We start from the raw sequence: 22,392 nt of genomic DNA on the forward strand, positions 1-22,392 counted from the left end.
CAACAGCAGATTCCGGGAGCCAACAGGACTCGTGTTAATATGGTCTTGACACTTTTATATGAAGCTTAATTACAACAGTATTCAGTCTCTGCGGATTGCACAGAAAACCTACACGTTCACTCGCTTGTTTTCAATAATTGATTGTAGTGAAATTTAACATTTGTTTAACAGTGAAAGTAGGCTATGTGTGCTTAACATATAGGCTGCACAAGGAGAAGGTGGGCTATTTGATAATACCGAGAAAATACTGTATTCTTAAACAACGGGTTCGGCTTTGTGGAGTACAAAAATCTTAAAAGGAAATGCATATGAAAAGCACCTATAAAGTCTCAGTAGCTGTAGCTTTATTGTGGTATATAGAAAGTTCAATATTAACCAAAATATGCTTTGTCAAAACGGAAAAGGCAGTCAAGTTTACCCAGACATGTAATTTAGGAAAAAAATATAGCCTATATAAAGGCCTATAGGTTATAGATATTTTATGCGTGCAAATTAAGGAGCGATTTTAAAAGTCAAATAGGTTGCTTAATTTTACAATGGCCCACCGGGACGAACTACAAAAACCTAATATTGTTTGTAAAATACTGTTCAAAAATATTTATCGGGTAGCTATTCATGCGAACTAAAAGCTAAAAGCCAAAGGAGCACAACCAAATGTTTCGGAACAGATATCAACTTTATCTGCTTGTTAAATCGAATGGGCTTAATTCACTTTAAGATGGCCATCTCCAAATTCCAGTTTAGCTTCTCCACCGTGCTTGTTATTTCTCTCCTCTTCCATTGGACGACATATTTTGGCTCTTTCCCTTCCCGCGTTTCCCATTGGTCGTGCTGGACTCGACAAACACCGAGAGGGTTGCCCCTAACGCTTCGAAAAAAGTTTTCCAGAAGTGAATATCAATCAGAGGGGGACTCAACGACAGAAAAAGAAACGTGGAGAAGTTGGACGGAGACTCAAAACATCGAGATATATTAACGAACTATCTTCTCGGACAAGGTACTGAGCCAAAGTCTCTTCGTCGGGAATGGGTTCTTTTATATTTAAGCCTTTAAAGGGCACACATTAGACTGGGGTTTGGATTACCGTCGTCACCGGAGACCTAAATCCACCCGTTATAAACATTTTGCGCGTGCGGCATTCCCGCGCCTGCCGCCCGGACGGAGTTTCTATTTATCCTCCGTTGGATTTGCGTTGGGAGAGATGAGTGACAGGAGACGATCCGCCGCCGCTCTGAGTTCACGAGCGCACGCCTTTTCGGTAGAAGCCCTGATCGGGACAAACAAGAAGCGGAAGCTACGGGGCTGGGAAGAAAAGGAACTGGAGCTGTCTATGGAGAGCCTCGCGAGCAACGGACAATTGGGAGAAGGCGAGGATCCTGCTAATTGTCTGGATATCGATCCGGGTTAGTGCGTGGTGACTTGGCAGACTCAACTGCAACGCAATTCCCTTTTAACATACCGTATAATACGCTTTAACCGCATTTGCAGACTAACTTTATGCCCTGCTTTGAAATGTGTTAATTATAGGCCTATGCAGTGAGCCCAAAATCACTTTAATTCAGTACAGCAATGGGCCTATTATAGTCTAAATAATATCGAACGATAGATGTTTTTTAATAGTGAGTCAATTTAAATTTAAACTCCTATTTTTTTAAGTCCTTTTTCCACAAGAAAGTCTTCAAGCACAGCAATTCATGACAGAAAAATAGTATCGGAATACCAAAGCTTTGCATTCTGCAACAGAACATATGATTTATTAGCTAATCGGGAAATGGATCTGTGTTTTAATTCAGGCAAGTGAATTAGGCCTAATTACAATTTAGCGGTGGGTTAAATTTCGGGTAAACCAAACCGTGAAACCTTGTTCTTGTGCTTTATGAAGTCAAAGGGAGAGTATGTCTTTATGCAAATTATTTGGAAATATGTACGCTCGGCGTGAAGCTATTCCCTGTAGATGTCAGTTTGCGCCCGTTTCCAGATCGCCTAAAAAGATAAGCGCTCCGGCGAGTTCTCGCTTGCAGGCGCTCGCGCACATGTGAGTGTGTGTGTGTGTGTGTGTGTGTGTGTGTTTCTTGGTTTCATCGCTGTAGTTCAACTGTTGCAACGTTAGTCATCACTTCATTAGTCTCGCTTCAGAAGCATTTGCCATTAGGCAGACCATTAAGTTCCACACAACAGGCTGCTGACTGATCATTCTGTACATATTCTGATATAGGCAAGCCCTGTATTCAAGTTGGATTTTAAAACATGACCATTCGCCTCATTTTAAAAATAATGGTGAGCGCGGACAGACAGAAGTTAGGAGGGCGATTCTGAATAAAGGGCAGCGATACTTGCGTCAGGTGAGTGTCCTTATAACAAGCATTTTAATTGTATTTAAAGAAAGGCAACTGTCAGACAGCTTTTAGTAGGTTGCTTTTTAATAACGAACAAGATATGATTTGATTTCTTTGAGATTGCACTTTTTGGGCCAACAGGTCACCGTAGGCCTCCATGTGCACAGATAACGGTTACTAAATCAAGAATAACAGCAGACATAATGAAACATTTTTTTTTTCACGTCGAACCGTAGCTAAAACATTGGTGCAAATCCCAAAATTCGCGTTCACTTATAGCCTAGACCTAATAATCGCCGACCTAGGGGTAGTGTATTCTGTAGCAGGCCTATAATGACACTCGCAGGTTGGATGACACGCAATCGATACACTTTAAACGATTTTTCTTTTATTAATTAACAAAGCGTTTTAACTTAACTGCACAATGCTCACGTTCTTATTTGGCCAAACCTCGAGTTCATATTTTGAGTAGAATAGAACTTCTTTTTTCGCTACACGACCCGAGAAAAGGACAACACCGGATCGAGTTATTAGATTAAACGTTATTCTCGCCTTCTTCTCATCTATCAGAGCTCGACTTCTTCACACACGGGTGACTCGATTCTGTGTTTAAGTCAGTTTCTGCTTCCCTTTGTGCGAGCACAAAATATTAGAACAACTTGATGTATTTACAGACACAAATATTTAAGGAGCCTGTACGTTTTTAAATGGTTAATATTTAAATGCAATCCAAAGTCGGCCTTCAGCGGAGCAGGTATAGGGCGCGAATTATTGTAAATTATTATAAATTACAAGCAACATTAAGAGTATTTTTTCCGCTTTGAAATGTAATTCTCGACGGCCTTGATTTTAGGCTCGATTTCCTCTCATAAATAGGCTACCCATAATCCATATTTTATATAGCCTAGCTATGGCCTACTGTTTTGCTTATTCAGCACATCGGTGACAGTTTAAGGTAATACGAGTTTAGCTTTGCTCGTTGGTGCTTTTAAAAGCTTAAGACGTTTTGAAATAAATGAACAGATGGAAATATTAAATTTATTCTAATGAATCGTAGCTGATTTAGATAAAACGTGGACAGGGTTGTAGCCTATGCGTGATACAAACCAAACAGATAGCGAAAGGGGTATGATGTTTCATGAAAATACATCAGGAATACTATATGATTTGAGTTCTGTATTTGTTCATAGCCTACTTAATCGCGCCTTCACATTCTTCAAAACACAGGCCTCTAGATCCTCCTGAATCCTGCCCCCGCGTTTCGTAGTCTTTCAAGTGACTTTCCTTCGGTATCTTTTAAACCATCATATTTGTCCCCCTCGCTTGCATAATTCCCAGAGAGACAAGAGTCAAAACGAAAGACGACAGATGCGTACGTTTAAAAGGAGTCTTAATCTTTATTTTTATTACCTCCCTCTTACATGAGACTGAACGAAGTCCAGCGGAAACAGGTGGTTCTGTTCCTGGCGGATTGGGTTACGCTGCAATTTCATGCTTAGTTCGCCTCTGTCCCAAGAAAAAAATTAGGTCATTCACAACTAATTCAAGCTCTATACGGCGAAATGAATTTGCTGAAGTGAAAATAGCGTGCTGTGGTATCGACGGGCAGGAGAAACACCGGCCTATTAATCTTCTATTATTAGTAGGCCGTGATTGCCTATGTATTGTTTGCGTCTTTGCGTGAAATCAGAGACACTGGATCGATGCGTATTCACTTTGCAGTCAGAAATGACACCTTTGCAGCCTAAATGAACTCCAGGGCGGCTGATTGATTACTCAGCACTGTCCACGTTAAATGCGAAGCTTGCCAACGATCAGCTTTAGCTTGTATTGTTTGTCGCGTTAAGTCGCGGTAACCCCGGCAGAGGGTGTAGACTCGTGGAAAGGCTCAACGACAGCAGCTCAGAAACGACGGGTTTGGACGGGGTCGGGGACATGCCTGAGAGATCGCGTGAAAGAGACGACGGGCTTCATTACTGTAATTACGCTGATTGAATCTCTCAGGAGGTTGATGAGAAGTCCGACCCGGAGGGTTCTGGTGGTTTGGCCAGGGCTGCTGGCCGGTCGCACAGCATCATTTACATGACACACACCGCCAAAACAATCCGGCTCATTTCAGGTTCTGCAGACACTCGAATAATAAAATCTGTAGATAATTCAACCACAGTACTTCGATTTTTTTTTTGGTGAGTTTTCCGTTTACCTCACTTATATAACCTTTTATTCCCTCACATTGCGTTTTTTTGTGCTTTTGTCTGGTTTAACGCGCTAGGCCAAATCAACTTGGTTGTTCTAATAATCATTTAGTTTCACTATAGAAATAAAGTTAATTAATTTTTTTTTTACTTTTTCTGCATGGTTGTAATCTTTTAATTGCCCCCCAAATCTCGAAAACGAGCCAAAGAACAAGGGCATCCAAAAGAGCATCGTAATAACTTTTTATTTTATCGACAATTTTTTTATGCATGTTATTTACAATTTCATTCGTTCTGTGAATTTTATTTTTGGTGGTTGTAGTCAGCCGGTTTATAGGGAAAATGTCTTTAGTCTGTTAACCCCGCGCACGTCCAAAATCATCACACTACGCGCATTTTCAGGAAACGCTAAGAAATAGAGCCAGCGTGCTGAATCAGATTTCCGACTTTATTTATTTCGCTGCGTTTAAAGTGTAACATCCAAAGACCGCAATCCGCGATCGTCTGAACGAATCCAAGTCGTTATCCTTTACGGCTGCAGGTGATCTGGGTCAATATTGTCAACAGGCCTCCCGAGGCCTCCTTCGCGCTGCCGGCGTTTATAATGATTTCATTTACTCGTTGTAGATTCGGAGGCCAGCCCGGGCTCCGACGGCGAGGGTCTGGCGGAGAGGACGTCGTGCTCGTTCGGCTCCCCGGCGGACCTGACCCCCACCGCCTGCGACCCCTCGCCCTCAGCCTCCATGGAGGAGATCCAGGTGGAGCTGCAGTGCGCTGACCTGTGGAAACGATTCCACGACATCGGCACAGAAATGATCATCACAAAGGCAGGAAGGTAACTCTTTCACGAAAAAAAAAAAAAAAAATATCGGAGAAATTGAACACATTGGATCAGGCGGTGGCACCATATTTAAAAATATTTCATTCGTGTCCCTGGTGTGGGCAGTCGAAATGTCTCGAAATGTCGAAAACCAAGCATTAAATCGCGTGTAATGTGAAAACAAACGTCTCGAAGATGTGATAAAGAATCACGGGTCACTATGGCGCTTGCTTTTTTTTTGTCCGACTGTTAATTTTTTTGAAATAATATTAACTGAACTGCTTTGGATGCACCTTCTGCGTTCGTAGCTATTCTGAATTTAAGTTCTGCAGTAAGTCTAAATTATTAACAATGGCATGCCTATTTCGCTTAATATTTATATTTTATGAATATTCATTTTAATTGAAAAGATTTGATTAAGATTCAGAGTTAAATGAGTGCGGCCATTTTTATTGGCAAATGAAAACCGTGAAACAAAAAGAACGCGCGCGTGAGGGTCATTAAGTGCGGGCCTGTTATTATAATTATTACCATTATTTAAGTTTGATCATTAAAATTTTATTAACGACATTTACTTTTTTTTAACCTCGTCGTATAAATATTTACTCCAACAAAGGTGCAAGTAAAGTATTTTAAACAGGCTATGCCTAAAATGTAAAAATGCCTTTTCGTTTGACGTTTACACCGTGCCTAAAAAAAAATAAAGAAAACAATTTGAAGGAAGCTTTCAGTAGTTTGTTGAAAATGAGATAAATCGAAAATGTACTAAAAAACTAACTTGGCTAAATAAACATTATATTAAAAATTCTAGTTATTTTATTCCATTTAAAGCTTTTTTTTTTCAATTGATTATGTTTTTCCAATTTGCCACAGACCTATATACACGTGCTCTTTCTCTTTCCTTTTTGACGCGTAAATAATTTCAAGGTAAAATACGGCGAAGGGATGTGGCTGCTCGGGACTGAAAACATGAAAACCGTGTTTTGCGGGCGCTAATGTGTTACACATGGGGGCAGAAGTACCTAATCACAAACCACAAGCTATGTACACGGCGGACTACGGCAGGGGCTATTCTGCTGCTTAGCTTTATAACAGGACAACAACAACTGTTTCTAATTAATAAATAGAAATATGTTTCGCGTTTTCTCGCTCTTCTGGGCGTCAATTACAGCCCAAGCCGAGCATATAACTTAACCTATACTGTTCACAGTTAGACCTTTCGCCCCTTTCTTTCTCGGCGGGATTGCCAGGTATTTCCGTGCCATTTTTACACTTTACGATCAAACCAACATGAAAACATGTCTCCGTTTATTGCTGTAATTCCTTTTCTGAAAACACAGGTTGAACTTGTGCTTAAGAATACTTCCTGATCGCACCGGACGGCTGTAAAGCAAAGATTATTAATAGAAGTCCGTGTTGTGACTTTTTATTTAGGAAGAAAAAAATGGAGCTCGTTAAACGAGTCGTTGCCAGGGAAGAATTATTAGCTATTAATAAAAATAAAAATAAAAATGTACGAAACTTGTCATTTATGCCTCTCGGTTTACAGAGAATAAAACGTTTGAAATGTTTCGGTAATCGTAACGAATAGGATAGTGCAGACAAACACAAAAATAAAAAAAGCAACAAGGAACCGTTTTTATTTCTTAAAAAATGTAAACGCGAAAGATAGAATTAGCTTTATAAAGTATTGTTCTAACAGTCCGAATGTCTCTCTCTGTAAATTTTACTGTAGCTATTGCTCGGGTCTATACACGACATGATGTTTTCATCCTCAATAGACCCTTTCTTCCGATCACGCGCTGCTGCAATAAATCCCGGGTGTTGCAATTTTTCGTTGGAACAGTAAACAATTTAGCTTTCTCCAGAACCATTCATCAGACAAAGCAACTCGTGTCCAAACTATTTAACAAGCTTTACCATAGCCTCTTCATTTGTATGTTTTGTAAAAAAAAAATAGAGGCTGAAATAATAATTACTCTGATTTTGAAGCGAGGCTTCATGAATAGCTGGGCGTATTTTATGCCCCTGCTAATAATAACCCTATAAATTTCGAGGTGTAGGGTGGGGGGGTTGAGCCACCAGACACTTTTCTCTCATTATGAACAAAGAGATTTATGCCGTTTAAATGAAAAGACAAAGAAGTTGCTTTTGAAGTGTAAAATGAGGAATCAGACAAAAATCTCTTTTAAAATATGGCCCTTTTGTTCAGATTATTTAGTTTGAGCTATTTTATAGATATATTTAGTTCTTTGATTGGTCTGCTTTTAAAATGTTTTTCTTAATCTTTTTAAGGAACTATTTGCTAATGGTCAACAAGACAATCTTTACACGTTCAAAGATGAAAAAAATTGCATTTATTTATTGTTATTATTATTTATTATTAATTTATGTTGGTGTCAGAATACTGTATATATTAATACAGCATAGATAAATATCTATATTTAAACGATTTAATTCATTGGCTTCATTGAATTGACCTTATTTTACACTTTCAATATTTGCATCGATATTTTTTAGCATATTTAAATAATCTTACGATATATGTCAACGCTATCAGTGCGTTCGTTAATTAAACGTGCATTTACAATTTGTTCCGTTTCAGGAGAATGTTCCCCGCTATGAGAGTTAAAATCGTGGGACTGGATCCACATCAGCAGTATTACATCGCCATGGACATTGTACCCGTGGATAACAAGAGATACAGGTAAGCACTGCTCTGTCGGCGTGCGGCGAGAAAGGAGGAAAATAACAAAACGAACTGGAAATTTGTCTATAAACTGGGAAGCTGATCCCCCTTGAAATGGGCTGGGAGATTTACATGAATAAGCAACCCTGACAGAGTTGCCGTATCAGCACTGAAGGTGGTGTAGTGTGTCCCTGTGATTTTGCTCTCACCATGACAACTTTCCATCACACATGCTTACAGACAGGCTTTATTTGAATGCAGCTAAAGCCTGCATGTACAGACTGCAGTAGTGCACTTGTCCTTTCTGTAATTACACGTGCCTTGTTACAAACTTGTTAATCCTTCCCAAATTAAGCTGATTTTTAGCTAATAGTAAACGATAAAAACCTAATGATCAGCATGGAATTGGTTAGCTCACTTTGTTTCTTTCTACAATCACCCTAAATCCGGAAACGCGTCTGATTTTTCTTTGTATTCGTTGCAACTGTTTGCGTTGTGTGTATGCTGTAGTCCCACAAGCTGATGTCTGAGAACTGGAAACGGCTGAAATCTGCCCTTAGAAGCTAAAGGAGTTCTATTTTTTATTAGTCACACATCAGTGCGACGCATTTCAATAAAATGTGTTTCGAACCTGCTGCGATGTGTGCAGCTACCTAACATTTTCTCGTATCGTAAATAAACGCTAGAAACATTGTGGATGTTACTGTGTTAATTATTTGTGACACTTAAGTGGACAACGCAATAATCTTCCAGTACAATTATATTTAGATTAATGCATGCATTTACTGAAAATAAAACCACAGCCATTCTAGGACTGGCCTTGAAGACAACCATTTAGAGCCCCCAAATATCATGGAGGATTTTAGAAGCCAAAAGATCTTGTAAAATTAAATAGGATTTTCTTCCTGGCTGGGGAATTTACCACAAGGCTTTGCAAACGGAGCAAAGAGCTGTCACTGGAATGCCTCATGTGTCTCGAGGGCTCGGGTCTGGAAACGCAGCCTTTATTGGAATTTACTCACTTTACTTAGGCGCAATGCCCTTTTCAAGGGACATAGAGTTTATACTAGACTTGTTAAATCTTTCTTTACATGTTACTTGAATTACTTTGCTCTTTAATGTGGCTATTTGGTATGGCGTATATTTGAGAGAAGGAGTAAGAAAATACGGAGCGGCCTAGATTTTCAGATTTCTGTTGCAGGCGCAAACCTAATTTATTCACAAATATCCTGTGTGCGCTAGCTCCCTGTCTCCATTCAGGTGTTACCCTGTTTGTCTCTTATTTTTTCCTTTGTCCATGTAGCTGTCAAATTCAGGCTTCCCCCGTCTTTTTCCTCTTTTTTTTTTCCATACAGTAAATGCACATGGTGCAAACTCAACCCGATGTAAACGTAGCGCACACGCTTCAGAGTATCACTTACTCTGTCAGTAAAATAACCCGATATATAACTTTGTCTATATGCTGCTGTGTTGTGTGCATGAGAAAGTAACTGAAGTCGAGTAAGCCATTCAGAAAACTATTTAGTCTTTTTTAGACTGAATGGTCTTTGCAATTATAACAGCCCAATTGATCTAAATGCATGTAGATGCTTTCGCATGCGGTGTACTGCACGTGTTAAATATTGCTGGACTCTAATGGGCAGTCGCTCCACCATCTGTCCAAAAAGGTGTCACATAAAGTTGGATCTTTATTGATTGTGCTAGTGCCAGATGGCAGATTTATGAAAGATGAAAGAGGGCTAATCAAATTTCCAGTCCTTTTTGGTCTTAGGTTTCCCTTTTCTTTAACACTTTCCCTGCTACATAGAGCATAACCCTAAACAGGACTCCAAACAGGAAATTACAAAAATGCCTGGCACTATATGCGCATGTGTGCGAAGGACGAACAATGAGTGTTTTTGTTTTAAGCTCACTTTTTTTTTTTACGAATAAATATGGCCTTTATCTATTTAACTTAAGATCAACAGATTAATGCGCACGAACACACATGCACGCCACGCACATTCACGGCCGCGTTAGTGGGGTGCTCTGGGAGAGAATAAGACAGACACGGAGGATGTTTAATGCCGCCAAGCAATAACAAAAGGGGCCAAATGAGAGTTTCGTTCATGTTTGAGAGCTGGGTGATGACTTTGGCAGAGGCGTCGCAGTTAAGCACTTTCAACTGTGCGCATGGCCAGAACTAAAGGCATCCAGCTGTGCCTCAGGCAGTCAGCTGAGGAAATGCCCTGCAAACAGCACTTTAGGAGTGCCCACATGTATCAGAGCCTTTTTAAAGCTTTCCATTAATTATGGTACTATAAACATACTTTTAGCACGGGTTGGTTTTATAACAGTGCAAAAAATAAGGTTCAGTTGGATATTTTGTTTATCTTGAATTTGTACGGTCTGATAGAAGCGTTTTGAACAATCAAAAGTTGGACGTATGAGCGCATGAGTAATTTTTTGGTATTGTTAACAACACCGACTCATAGGCCACACACGCGAACTGAGCATCGTGGCAATTATATGCTCGTTTTTGCAGGTATGTGTATCACAGCTCAAAGTGGATGGTGGCAGGAAATGCAGATTCGCCAGTGCCGCCCAGGGTTTACATCCACCCGGATTCACTGGCTTCAGGAGACACCTGGATGAGACAAGTGGTCAGCTTTGACAAACTCAAACTCACCAACAATGAGCTGGATGATCAAGGCCATGTGAGTGCACTTTTAATTACACGGAGAGTAATGCTGATGTCATTGTATATACATACGCATTTAATTCTTTATTCGCTGCTTGATATTTAACACATTCAATTGATCTAATAAAGACATTTATTAGGATTTAAATTTGAAAATAAATGTTGTTCGAACTTTCTATTCATCACACAAAATATGTATCATAGTTTCCACAAAATTGTTAATCATGCAGCACAACTGTTTTCAGCATTGATAATAATAATAATAAATATTTCTTAAGTGCCAAATCAGCATATTAGAATAATTTCTGAAGGATAATGTGACACTGAAAACAACTAATAATGACTGCTGAAATTTTGGCTTTGCAGTAACAGGAATAAATAGATTATTTTAAACTGTAACAATTTTTCACATTTGTTTAATAAAACTGCTGATCTTTTTAAGATACTTGAAAAAGGTTACAACCTCAGATTATATGTTTCATTACTTATATAAAATAAAGGCCACCAACATAACACGAAAAATGCAACATTTGCACATTAGATGTTGCATACACCTGCTTTTCCGCATCACTGTATTCATAACACACACAAGTTGATAGATTACAACCCCCGTATCTGCCCAAAAGACATCTGTATATTCTCTCAAGCAAGAAAATCATTATTCAGTGTATTCTCTGAAGGACTGGCAACACTGGAAAAAGATTGATTTTATTGTACTTGACTGATATTCCCAATGCGTCTGTGCTGAACAACAGCTGAACACATATGGAATGTATGCACATGTTATTGTTTGGAAATACATAAATTTTTTTCTCAAACGTATATAAATTGTTTTCACGCACGTGAACACTGTTTTTTGTGTCGCTGTTAAAGTGTGTGTTTCTTGCGCCTGGCTCTGAGTCTTTGCACTACAGGACTGAGTGCACGGGAAAGATGTTATTATCAGACCATCAGAGGACACTCTCATCCCCGGCAGGTTTTGTTAGGTTGTCATGGTTATATATCGTTCAGTGACAGTGAGAAATGGGGTGATACATTCAGCTATGTCCAGAATAATGAGACCCACAAGAAAAATGTGCTTAATTTGCTCAGTATGGTTTTAAAGGCTTAGACCTCATGTTTTCTTTCAATGTTTCCTCATGTTTCGAGATTGACTGTCCGTTCTTTATGCTTGGGCTAAACCCAGGGTTTAAATGTACAAATAATATACTGATCATAGGCTATATTATAATTGATATCATGAACATATTGATATACCTTGATGGTCTATTCAAACTTAATCTTTCAGTTTTAACTCAAAGTGCACTTTCACTCAGATAAGTGATTGTTTTGCAGTGTAGTGTAAACATTAGTGTAAATTTTTTTATTTTATTTTAAAATGTTTTACTCAGTTTAAGTTAAATGTATTTTTTTTTGTCTGAAATAGTGCAATATTATTCTTTGATTATTCATTTATAATTGTAGCCCATGACCAGTGGAATAGTGCTGTTGAACTGAGGGCAGGGAATATAGAGTAATTGCACATGACAGGCTGCGTATTCTTTACAGAGATATACGGCGTATCAGTATTTTAGATGCAGGGTTGGTGTGGGTAAAATAGTTGCCTAAGGCCACGTCTGCGAACTTCGCTGCTCTACTGGCATCTCCACTGCATATGGGGCTGTTTTGACTCGAGTCGCTGATGCTATCACTCGACTATTCTGACAAATGTAATAACATACGGGTGTTACAACTGCAGCAGGCTGGTGTTTTTTCAGGAAGAGGAGAGGGGACTTTCTTATACCACAACCTCATAAAAAGAGACTTTCTTTTTTGTTTGCCCGGAGGGCGAACGAGGGCCGGAATTGAAGTTAACCCAGGAACGTCCTGTGTGGGACCTTGCCGCCATGGAATATACAAATCCTCACATTTCTCCTTCTGACAAGAAATCATTTAGATTGCAGTTTCATTGCAAATACAAAGTGAGAGAGAGAGAGGGAGAGAGTGTGTAACGTTTTAACAGCTCTTTTCATTGTGCCTTCCAATTAATCTCAACCAAAATGCAGTTGTTGTTTTTTTTTGACTAGGTTAAAACATAACTTTCAAAAAACAGCTAACCAAAACTATAAAATACAATTTTATATATATATATATATATATATATATGTGTGTGTGTGTGTGTGTGTGTGTGTGTGTAAATAACTTCTTCAACTTATATATACATTAACAGCTTTAGTTAGTTGTGTAGTTCAGAATAGTACAACTTTGGCACACATCTTGTGCTCAGATATCACCTGCAATTTTTTTTTGGCCCCAGACAATGTTCTGAGTCCTGAATATCTCGGATCTGTGGAATTACAGCAGTGCGGCTTTGAACACTTCCTCTCTGCAGTCGGTCTTCATTGAGCTGGTGTTGTCTGGCCTTGGGCAGCGCTGGGCTCTCCTGGGCTGTGCATTTGGATTGGATAGGAAGGGGGGAGCTGGAATATTAAATTTACTGTCATCAAGCTGTTTTGCAAAGGCCTCTCTTCTCCTGCCTGACCTCCTCGGTTGCGGTGGACCCAGGAGACGCACACTGACACTGGGAGTAATTAGAAACAGACTAAGGGCCGGAGGGAAGGCTACAGCCTCCATGCTCTGACGCCAACACATCGGTGTGAGATACTCACCCTCGAGTCGGCCTGATTCATATCTCATCAACATGTGTACACACTGTGATACAGCATGTTCTCATAATGGACTAAGCTGCTTTGATATTCACAGCCTCATTATGCCACAGACATTTAATCCATACAGCTGCAGAAATGTGCGCTTGTGGTTGCGATGGAGTAGCTGATGATATGACTTTCTTTATTTCTAGATCATCCTGCACTCGATGCACAAATATCAGCCCCGCGTCCACGTGATCCGGAAGGACTTCAGCAGCGAGCTCTCTCCAACCAAACCTGTTCCTACTGGGGAAGGAGTAAAGACGTTCAGCTTCCCTGAGACCGTCTTCACCACGGTCACAGCCTACCAGAACCAACAGGTCCATTACTGACTGTCAGTGTACAGCACATAGTTCAGGTGTTAATATATAAGGAGTCGAAATATATGAAAGTGTCTAAATATGATATTTTCATATACAACTGGGAATGGACTAAAATTGTAGCTGATTTTTTTTGTTATGGCTTATAAATGCTATTAAAATTCTATACTATATTCAGTTTAAATGATAAACACTAAAAACAAAAATCAATTGTTTTATATTATACAAGTGAATAAGGACATTACAGTAGTATCATTTTAGTTAATTTTGAGATTTGTCAAAAATCACAAGTAGCAGCATTAATAAATCATTAGTTATTTTTAAAGATAAACTTTAAGAGAGAATTAGCTAATCTAAATCTTAAACCATGCATATATATATATAGTTATATATTAGTGCTGTCAAACAAAGAAATGTTTTAGGTTTTTGTTTACATATTATGTGTGTGTGTTGTGTATATTTATTATCTATATAGAAATACACATGCAGCATATATTAAAATATTTACATTTACATGTATATATTTATATAGTTAATATCATATATAAATATTTTTAATATGTAAACGTTACATTTTTTTAATTACAAATACACATTAAATACACATGCATGTTTCTATATTTATAAATATGCATAATAAATACACACAATCAAAAACTTTATATAACTTTAAAACTGCATTTGATTCGTAGCGATTTATTATTTAAGAGCACTATTTACCAATAACTTTGTTTTTATTATATTAAATAAAAATAAAAAGTTTTTTTTATATCACCCAGTATCATCAATGCAGTACCAATATACAGTGCACTCCATAATAAAACTATATCACATATCAGTTTCAAAACCCACCAATTGAAAAAAAAAAAGTTTATGTTTATTATTAAAGTGATATGACGAAAGTGTCTGAATATGTCAAAATATTATTAAATTAGTCTGTTTTGGACTTCTTCTCTTGTAACAGATTACCCGTCTAAAGATCGACCGCAACCCATTTGCCAAAGGATTCCGGGACTCAGGGAGAAACAGGTAGATTTTCAGGAAATCTTACCCTTGCTCCGTATTGTCCATGCTGTGTGCACAAATACACACATATCTCTGCAGTGGCCTTTCATATGGATATGAACCCCAGGAGATCCCTCCTAATCCCACGTCCTGCTACATTAAAATCACTCCCTCGTTTGGCTGCCAAGAAAGCCTAGTCGATCTGTGATAAAGCGATCTGATTGAGGGCAGCGGAAAGAAAAATTCCTGTCTTTCCTTTTCTCGCTTTTTTAACTCCTTTCCCTCAATCTCGCCCACCCTTTCACTCGCCTTTCTTTCCTTCTCGCTCTATTTCCATGCACTTCATTGCTCAGTCTCTATAAGATGCGAGTCGTATACTACGAGAAAGTCTGAGACAGACCCTCAGCACATGAAAGCACCCTTCCATCTGGAGAGTATTATCGCCACAGATATTTGAGACATCTTTTTTCATTTTTCAAACAATAGACCGCCTGATTTATGAACTAGCGTTAGATTTTCATTGCAGAAAAATAGAGATGAAAAGATTATTCGGGAGTAAGATATATATATAGAAAATGCTCTTGCCCTCACACATATATCCTTATAAAACGAATGCTAATAAAAGGCTTTTTCGTACAATAAAACCGTTGATCAGTCACAAAGTAACTACAGTTCCATTTATGCGCTGGATCCTTCTCTCATCTCAGTTTACAAACCACAGATTGAGTTGTAATGTTAGCTTTTGATTATCGGTGGAATCAGTTTCGCTTAACTAAGATATAAATCACCATTTTAATGTATTGTATTAAAAGGAAATATAAGTCTTTCATTTGGTGAGCAGTGTTTGGATTCAGTCTCAGCCAGTGCATCAGTGAGTCATTAGAGCATCTCACTAACAAGCAGAAAGGAGTAGAGAATTACTGCCGCTAAAGGAGAGCTGCAAAGAGGAGTAAATCACACAGGAAGGGGAGCCATGTACAGAGCACAGATGAAACATCACCCAGATTTATGTGCACAGTAAAAACCTGCTCCTTTTTACAGGCTCCAGTTTCCTCAAACTCCCCCTCTGTTTCTCCCTTTTTGCCGCTGCCTCATGTGCATAATCTAACGGGCTCACCTGTTTTCTCTGCCATCTCACGTCTCTTCTTCCGGCTTTCTCTGTTACTGTCCCTCGTGCAGGACGGGGTTGGAGGCTATAATGGAGACCTATGCTTTCTGGAGACCTCCAGTGAGGACGCTGACATTTGAGGACTTCACGAACATGCAGAAACAGCAAGGTATGCGGAGATGTTTTTAACATGTCTACTTGAACAGCGGAGGCTTCGTATTTCAAAATATTGCTTCATAAATCATTTTTAAAGTTACTGTGTGGCCACAATAATCACATACCACAGTGGATTTATGAATGACTCTAAGCCTGTAGGGAGCTCTGCAATGGGTGGGACAAGTTGGACAATCTGGTCTTTTTGTGTCCAAGAGTGAGGTTGTCTAAATGAATGTTTGACAGATCAAATATTATTTCCGTACTTCAGCCTCTTAAAGGAACAGTTCACCCTAAAATAAACCGCATAATCATTTCTTTGTGAGAAATAGTCCAAAAATCATTATTTAACAAAATAAATATTGAAAATATTGAAAACGTAATATCAATATTTATTAAATAATTATTTTCATTATGTTTTTTTTATTGAGTATTCACTAATCGAGCTATATAATGATAGAATATTGTAATAAAGATTGTCAGTGAATGACAATGTACATTTCAGTCTTCTTCTCAAACAACATGATCATATGATTTCATATATCACACAAGATGGTACATTCATGGTACTTTGAGTTTGTTTTGAAACAGCATTAGGGTAAATAAATGATGGCGGACGTCATCCAAGTCATTCAAGACCTTCTTGTGAATTTTGCTAAAACCATCTCATTAGCTCAGTCTCTTACTCATAGCTAATGTTTTGGCGCAGATGATCAAATATTGATGTAACTACTTTTTTTTTTTTCTCCCGTCATAAGGTCAGAGTAATGTGAGCACGGTATTTTGTCTGAGTAGACATCTGTTTGTCATCACAAACTTCACGAAACAGATTAAATGTTAATTAAAGTTCTCGCACGGCTGACAAAACGTTGTGTTCTCTCCCTCCGCCCCTGCCCTCGCAGCCTTAAACAGACTGCCCTCAAGAACTACATGCAGATCTATTGGAGTAATTAGTTGTTCTCAAAGCACCACTGAAGCCTCTCTCACCCCAGCCTGACAACAGGGGGAAAACATGACATCACCGAGAGGTCTCCTTTCCCTCAGCCAACAGAACAGAACCACGTCGTGCGAACCAGAACTCAGCTGTATTATCGAACGCATATGGAGCTGGCCCAGGCCTCAGCCAAGAGAATTCTGAATTATTTAGTTTCTTTCCCATTCTGAGCCGTAGAGCAGACTAGTTTTTCAAAACAACAAACTGAGCGCTGGCCAACTTCTCATTAATAAAGAAATATGTGGTAGATATCCCACCGCTATCATTCAGTTCCAAGGGTTTGACTTATTCGCTATGTATATGTGCCAGTGAATTTTTTTCCCTCTATGAACATATGCCCAAATGCTGCCTGTCATACTGAGAGAAGACGGTCAGCGCTCTGTTGACCAGACATGCTTGTTATGAAATTAAAACCACATTTTCAACATTTGTCACATTATCCCTGAGATGGTTGTACCTGACAAGACATGTAATGGGGTTTTCACACTTTGCTTAAAACCTCTGGTTATTGTCTCTTTAAACCCGTTTTCAAACCTAGGTAAAACAATGTCTCACACAGCGGTAACCCTGTATTTTGGTGCCAGGTGTATACAATGTTAAACAAAGCTGTGTAAGAATGTAATGGCCAGTTTTTTCACAAGAAACTGTTTGTCTTATTAAATATTTATGCATTTTAGGCACAGAAACTTTCATGCGCCATATTTTGTTTCTGTGTCAAACAAATCAAAATGTCAAACAGTGATGGAAAATGTGAAGAAGTGAAGAAGAGAACATTTTATTTGTATACTTACAGTCCGAAAAAGTATAATACAAACTGTACTCAATAAAAGCTCAGCTTATATGCAAGAGCGAGACAAGCCATTATTAAAAAGGCATAAATCACATTGCCACTGCAAATCTGCAAAGAACAACAATTACCAGTGGTTTACAAAGGTGCACTTTTAAAAGATTGGCATCAGTACTTTTTGGTTTTTGGAAGAAGCATTTTATTTGAGTGTAGGCATAATATTGTGAATTATTGTTATTGAAATTTATAGTATATATTACATTTATTCCTGTAATGGCAAAGCTACATTTTCAGCAGTCATTTCTCCATTCTTCAATGTCACAAGGCCCTTTGGATATTATTCTAATATTCTTTTTTTCATTCTCAAGAAACACTTATTGTTATTGTCATCAATGCAGAAAACATCTGCCCTATTTATTTTTTATTTTTTTGCAGAAACCATTATACATTTTCGGAATTGAATGCATCTTTGCTAATCTATTATTATATGTTTTTAATTGATAATAATATTAATAAATAATTTACTCATTTTGGATGGTAGTAGGTATTTAGAATCCTTGAAATATGAATTCCTCACCCAGGGTATTGCATTGAAAAGTACAGAAAAAAGGAAAAAGATTTTCAATTTTAAAGTGGTTAAAAATGTTAATTATAAACTTTAATAATTATAGACGTTTTTTTTTTTTATTCTGTCATCATTCACTCACCCTCATGTTGTTCCAAATAATATATTTTGAAAAACTGCTTCTGTCCATACAGTGAAAGTCAGTTGGGTCCAAAATTGGTCCCCACTGTCTTTCAGCGTATGGACAAAAAACCACTGACATTTCAAAATGTGTTATTTTGTGTTTCACAGAAGAAATAATATAATACTGGATTGGAAAGAGTCAATCCCTTTAGGAAAGCTCAGCTACTTTCGGAGAATGTAGACTAGCACTGTGGAGATGAGCTCTCCATTATGGGTTAATTTGTGGCACTTGTTGCCAGGTTTGAACAGGCCTCTCTTGTACCCAGATGAAATGTTCTCCCTAAGGAGCCATGGTGACTGCCCGTGGTCCACGGAATGAAATAAGAGATACGCTCTTGGTGTGATTGTTGGACAGTGTGCATGTTTTCAGAGCTGGCTCTGTCTCACCGTTCTCCTCTTGTGTGTGCACTTATTCTTCATGCATAGGAACATGTATCTACAGTGTGTCTTTGGGGTTTGGATGTTTCTGAATGTTTGCTGACTCTGTTTTTCAGGAGGGAGCACTGGCACCTCTCCCACTACCTCCAGCACTGGCACTCCATCGCCCTCTGGTGCGACACACCTCCTCTCCCCTTCCTGCTCCCCTCCGACTTTCCATCTGGCACCCAACACCTTCAATGTGGGCTGCAGGGAGAGCCAGCTGTGTAACCTGGGCTTGTCTGAGTACCCCGCATGTGCCAGGAGCAACATGGCTGCCCTGCAGGGCTACGGAGGACTAACCGACGGCTCCTACGGCCGCCTCCAGACCACAGGGGGCGCTGTAACCTCTGCCCAGGCCTCCGATTCCTTCTTGCCTCAGAGGACTTCCTCTCTCATTGCTGCTGGAATGCAGGGAGGGGCTCATGCCTCATTGGCTGCTGGTAACGGCAGCGGCGGCAGTGGTGGAGGCAAGATGGATGCATATGGAAGTCAGCTGGCCTCTTTTCCCGCGTCCCAACTGCAGTACGTTATGCAGGCAGGGTCGAGCTCCGCCTCTGGGTCATCGGCTTCATCCGGCTCCTCCCCTTCCTCCGCCCACATGTTCTCTGGGAGCCATCATCATGTGCAGCAGAGCACATATAACGCCTTTTCCCTTCATAATCCCTACAACCTGTACGGATACAACTTCCCGGCCTCACCGCGCCTGGCTGCCAGCCCAGAGAAACCTCAGGGTGGCTTACTGTGCTCCTCCTCTTCCGCGGGAGCATTCGCCGAACGTCAGTACCTGTCCAACAGCGGCATGGACAGTATGCACATGATCGGCAACCCCGCTGGCAGCCAGCAGGGGGCTGGCAGCTGCGACGGCCGCCAGTATGGCTCGTCTACACAGATGTCCATGCATATGGTTTGAAGCCATTGAAAATAAACCAAAAACAGATCAAAACACCAAACACAAACAGCTGCTGCAGTTTTTTTTTTGCTCAGCTTTACTGGGTTTTCAGAGTTTTATTATTCAAAATGTCTGACACATTGGTGTGAGCAGTTTGCCATTATGACGTTGGTGACACCAGCTGTTCAGTGTGGACTTATTATACACACACACGCCTTCGTGTGTGTATCGTCAGACTAAAATGGAGTTGAAGTGTTACTTGGCATCAAAAAGAATGGATATACAAGCTAAAAATAACCATTTCAAGTTGTTGTTGCTGACCCATCTCAACAATGTGCAAAACTGAACTAAATCAACTGAGGTTTGATTTTTACAAAATGGATTCTGATAAGGATTCATATTTGGTGCAATAATGGCCCCTTAAATATCCCACAAGAACAAGAGACAGAACATGAACAAAATGCCCTCATAACTGTGAGCGAATAAGTGTCGTCAGTATTACGTTTTCGTTGTTGATAGTATATATGATGCTTGTTATGAGCTCACTGACTCTATCAGAGATGAGGAGTCTCAGGATGGCAAAGTAAAATCCTCCTGTAATAACAGGGTCTCTGTATGATTCTGACAATCTGTACTGAAATGATAAATCTTTGCCTTTTAGTTTGGAAAAGGCTTAACCATATCCTGAGTGGAACATGACATTTGAGCAATAGTGAATGCACGCAAAGCACATAGGTTTTAAATTGTTGTGTGGATAAAAACCATAGGAAGACAAGGTATATGCTTTGGAGTGTTTGTAAATGAATATATTTAAATGCTAAGCAATTATATGGCCAGTGTATGTTGAATTTAAATAGTGTGGGAGTAATGAACAATAATGTTTTAGGCTTTTAAGACTGTAAATACAAGTGCCAAGCACATAAAGCTCATTAAATAAACATTATAAGTCCTCTGTATGTTTCTTGAAAAAAAAAATCAAGCATGCTTTGTTGCTTTTGGTTGTGGTTTTAATATGACGTCATGCAGTATATGATGGATGTCAAAACAGAAATGATCATAGATTTGTCTTTCACAACAGAATATTGATCTACATATGTGAATATTTATGTATGTTTAGTTTTACCATACACACAGTTTCTCACATAAAGCAGAAGGATTTAAGTACAAAAACTCAAGAAAGTTGTTTTTTTTTGCTAATCAATTGCAATCTAACTCATGCCCTTTATTTTTTCCTCTATTATAATCATGGGCTTGAGATAAAGAGAAAGCAAAAAAATATATATTTGAAAGTCAATATGTGTAAAAATAAACGTGTAAAAACAAAGGATTGATCCTGCTGTTCTCTTTGAAATAAAGAAGAAAGAGATGACCATGTGGATCAAATTCATCCTTTTCACTGTGGTGATGCATATAAATATGCCACCTGTTTAAAGAGAGCGAATGAGGGCAAGAGGGATTGGGAAGAGAGGAATCTGTTAGACGCTGGATGTTGGTAATTTTTACATTTCTGGTTTTAATATGTCTGCTCTTAATACGTTTACAGTATGTATTTATGATCACTTCTCTCATGTCTGGGCTTTGGTCCTCATTATCCCAGCACAGACTTCATTGATTTAAAAGCACAATCAGCATCTATTACATGGATGTCTTCAGAAGTGAGTAAATTTTTTTTCTTTCTCTCTGTTCCTCTTTATTTTTCTTCTTTCTCAGATCACTTCCCATCATGTGCTCGGTTCCAACCATGAAATATCATATCTGAATCATCATCAGAAAGTAAACGGGGTAGAAGACCGTGGAGACATCTCTCTCTATTAGAAACACCTGTTTTCCAAGTGCAGCTCTAGTAATGACTGGATATGCAATCGAAGAGTGCATGATTTCATAATTTGGCACATCTCCATCTATCTAGAGACATTATTTCCAATAATTATGCGCATGTATTTGTCTGAACAAAGCTCTGCTAAAATTTCAAATCAACTTGAAAATGAACCATGGCCTCTCACACCCAGAATAGACAGGTAAAATTCAGGAAATCTGAATGTAAGTATACTGAATAGATTCCATACATTATCAAACCCACATAGCTGTTACATCAAAGATCTACTGTCTTGTTTTTCAGGAAATTCTCATAGGTTCTCTTTCATATTTCCTTGCTTTTAAACATATTTGAATTATTAATGAATCTTAGCAAGTTATCTCTCAAAATACTATATGTAAACTGAAAATTTGGCCATAGCTGAATAGTGATGACTACAAAGGCTCTGCTCAACAAACACCTTAAGTGACAGTTTAGTGTCAGATCTGTAAACAGTGATCGATCTTTTCTGGGGATCCAGATTTTAACCTTTGACAAAAGTTCATGCCATCCCATCAGTCTGAGCAAAATAAGAATGCATGCAGACGCCTCCTAGAAGAATAGTCCTAGAAGAATAAAGAAAGTAATAAAAACAGTGAGAAAATCTTCTTTGCACAATCCGCACAGCTGGTTTAAAGTATAGCTATGCTATGTAAGATAAGATTTCTGGTAATCTATTGCCCTCTTGTGTTTCTCTTCCACATGA

General features: G+C 38.9%; 1 protein-coding gene across 3 annotated transcripts; it reads left to right on the forward strand.

Annotated features, from left to right (window-relative positions):
- Positions 1-894: 894 nt before the first annotated feature.
- tbx15 (T-box transcription factor 15) lies at positions 895-21,201 on the forward strand. Of its 3 annotated transcripts, none has more exons than XM_043248038.1 (8): positions 895-1,403; positions 5,159-5,366; positions 7,957-8,058; positions 10,565-10,736; positions 13,560-13,727; positions 14,692-14,756; positions 15,912-16,009; positions 19,017-21,201. In XM_043248038.1, exons 1-8 carry the CDS (start codon positions 1,202-1,204, stop codon positions 19,850-19,852), a joined length of 1,851 nt encoding a protein of 616 aa, XP_043103973.1. In that variant the 5' UTR covers positions 895-1,201; the 3' UTR covers positions 19,853-21,201. The 3 variants fall into 3 exon arrangements, with proteins under 3 accessions (XP_043103973.1, XP_043103975.1, XP_043103974.1); XM_043248040.1 differs by having other exon boundaries at positions 897-997; XM_043248039.1 differs by lacking the exon at positions 895-1,403 and adding an exon at positions 2,195-2,342.
- Positions 21,202-22,392: the final 1,191 nt, after the last annotated feature.

Source organism: Puntigrus tetrazona, chromosome 9, assembly GCF_018831695.1.
Source record: "Puntigrus tetrazona isolate hp1 chromosome 9, ASM1883169v1, whole genome shotgun sequence".
NCBI lineage: Eukaryota > Metazoa > Chordata > Actinopteri > Cypriniformes > Cyprinidae > Puntigrus > Puntigrus tetrazona.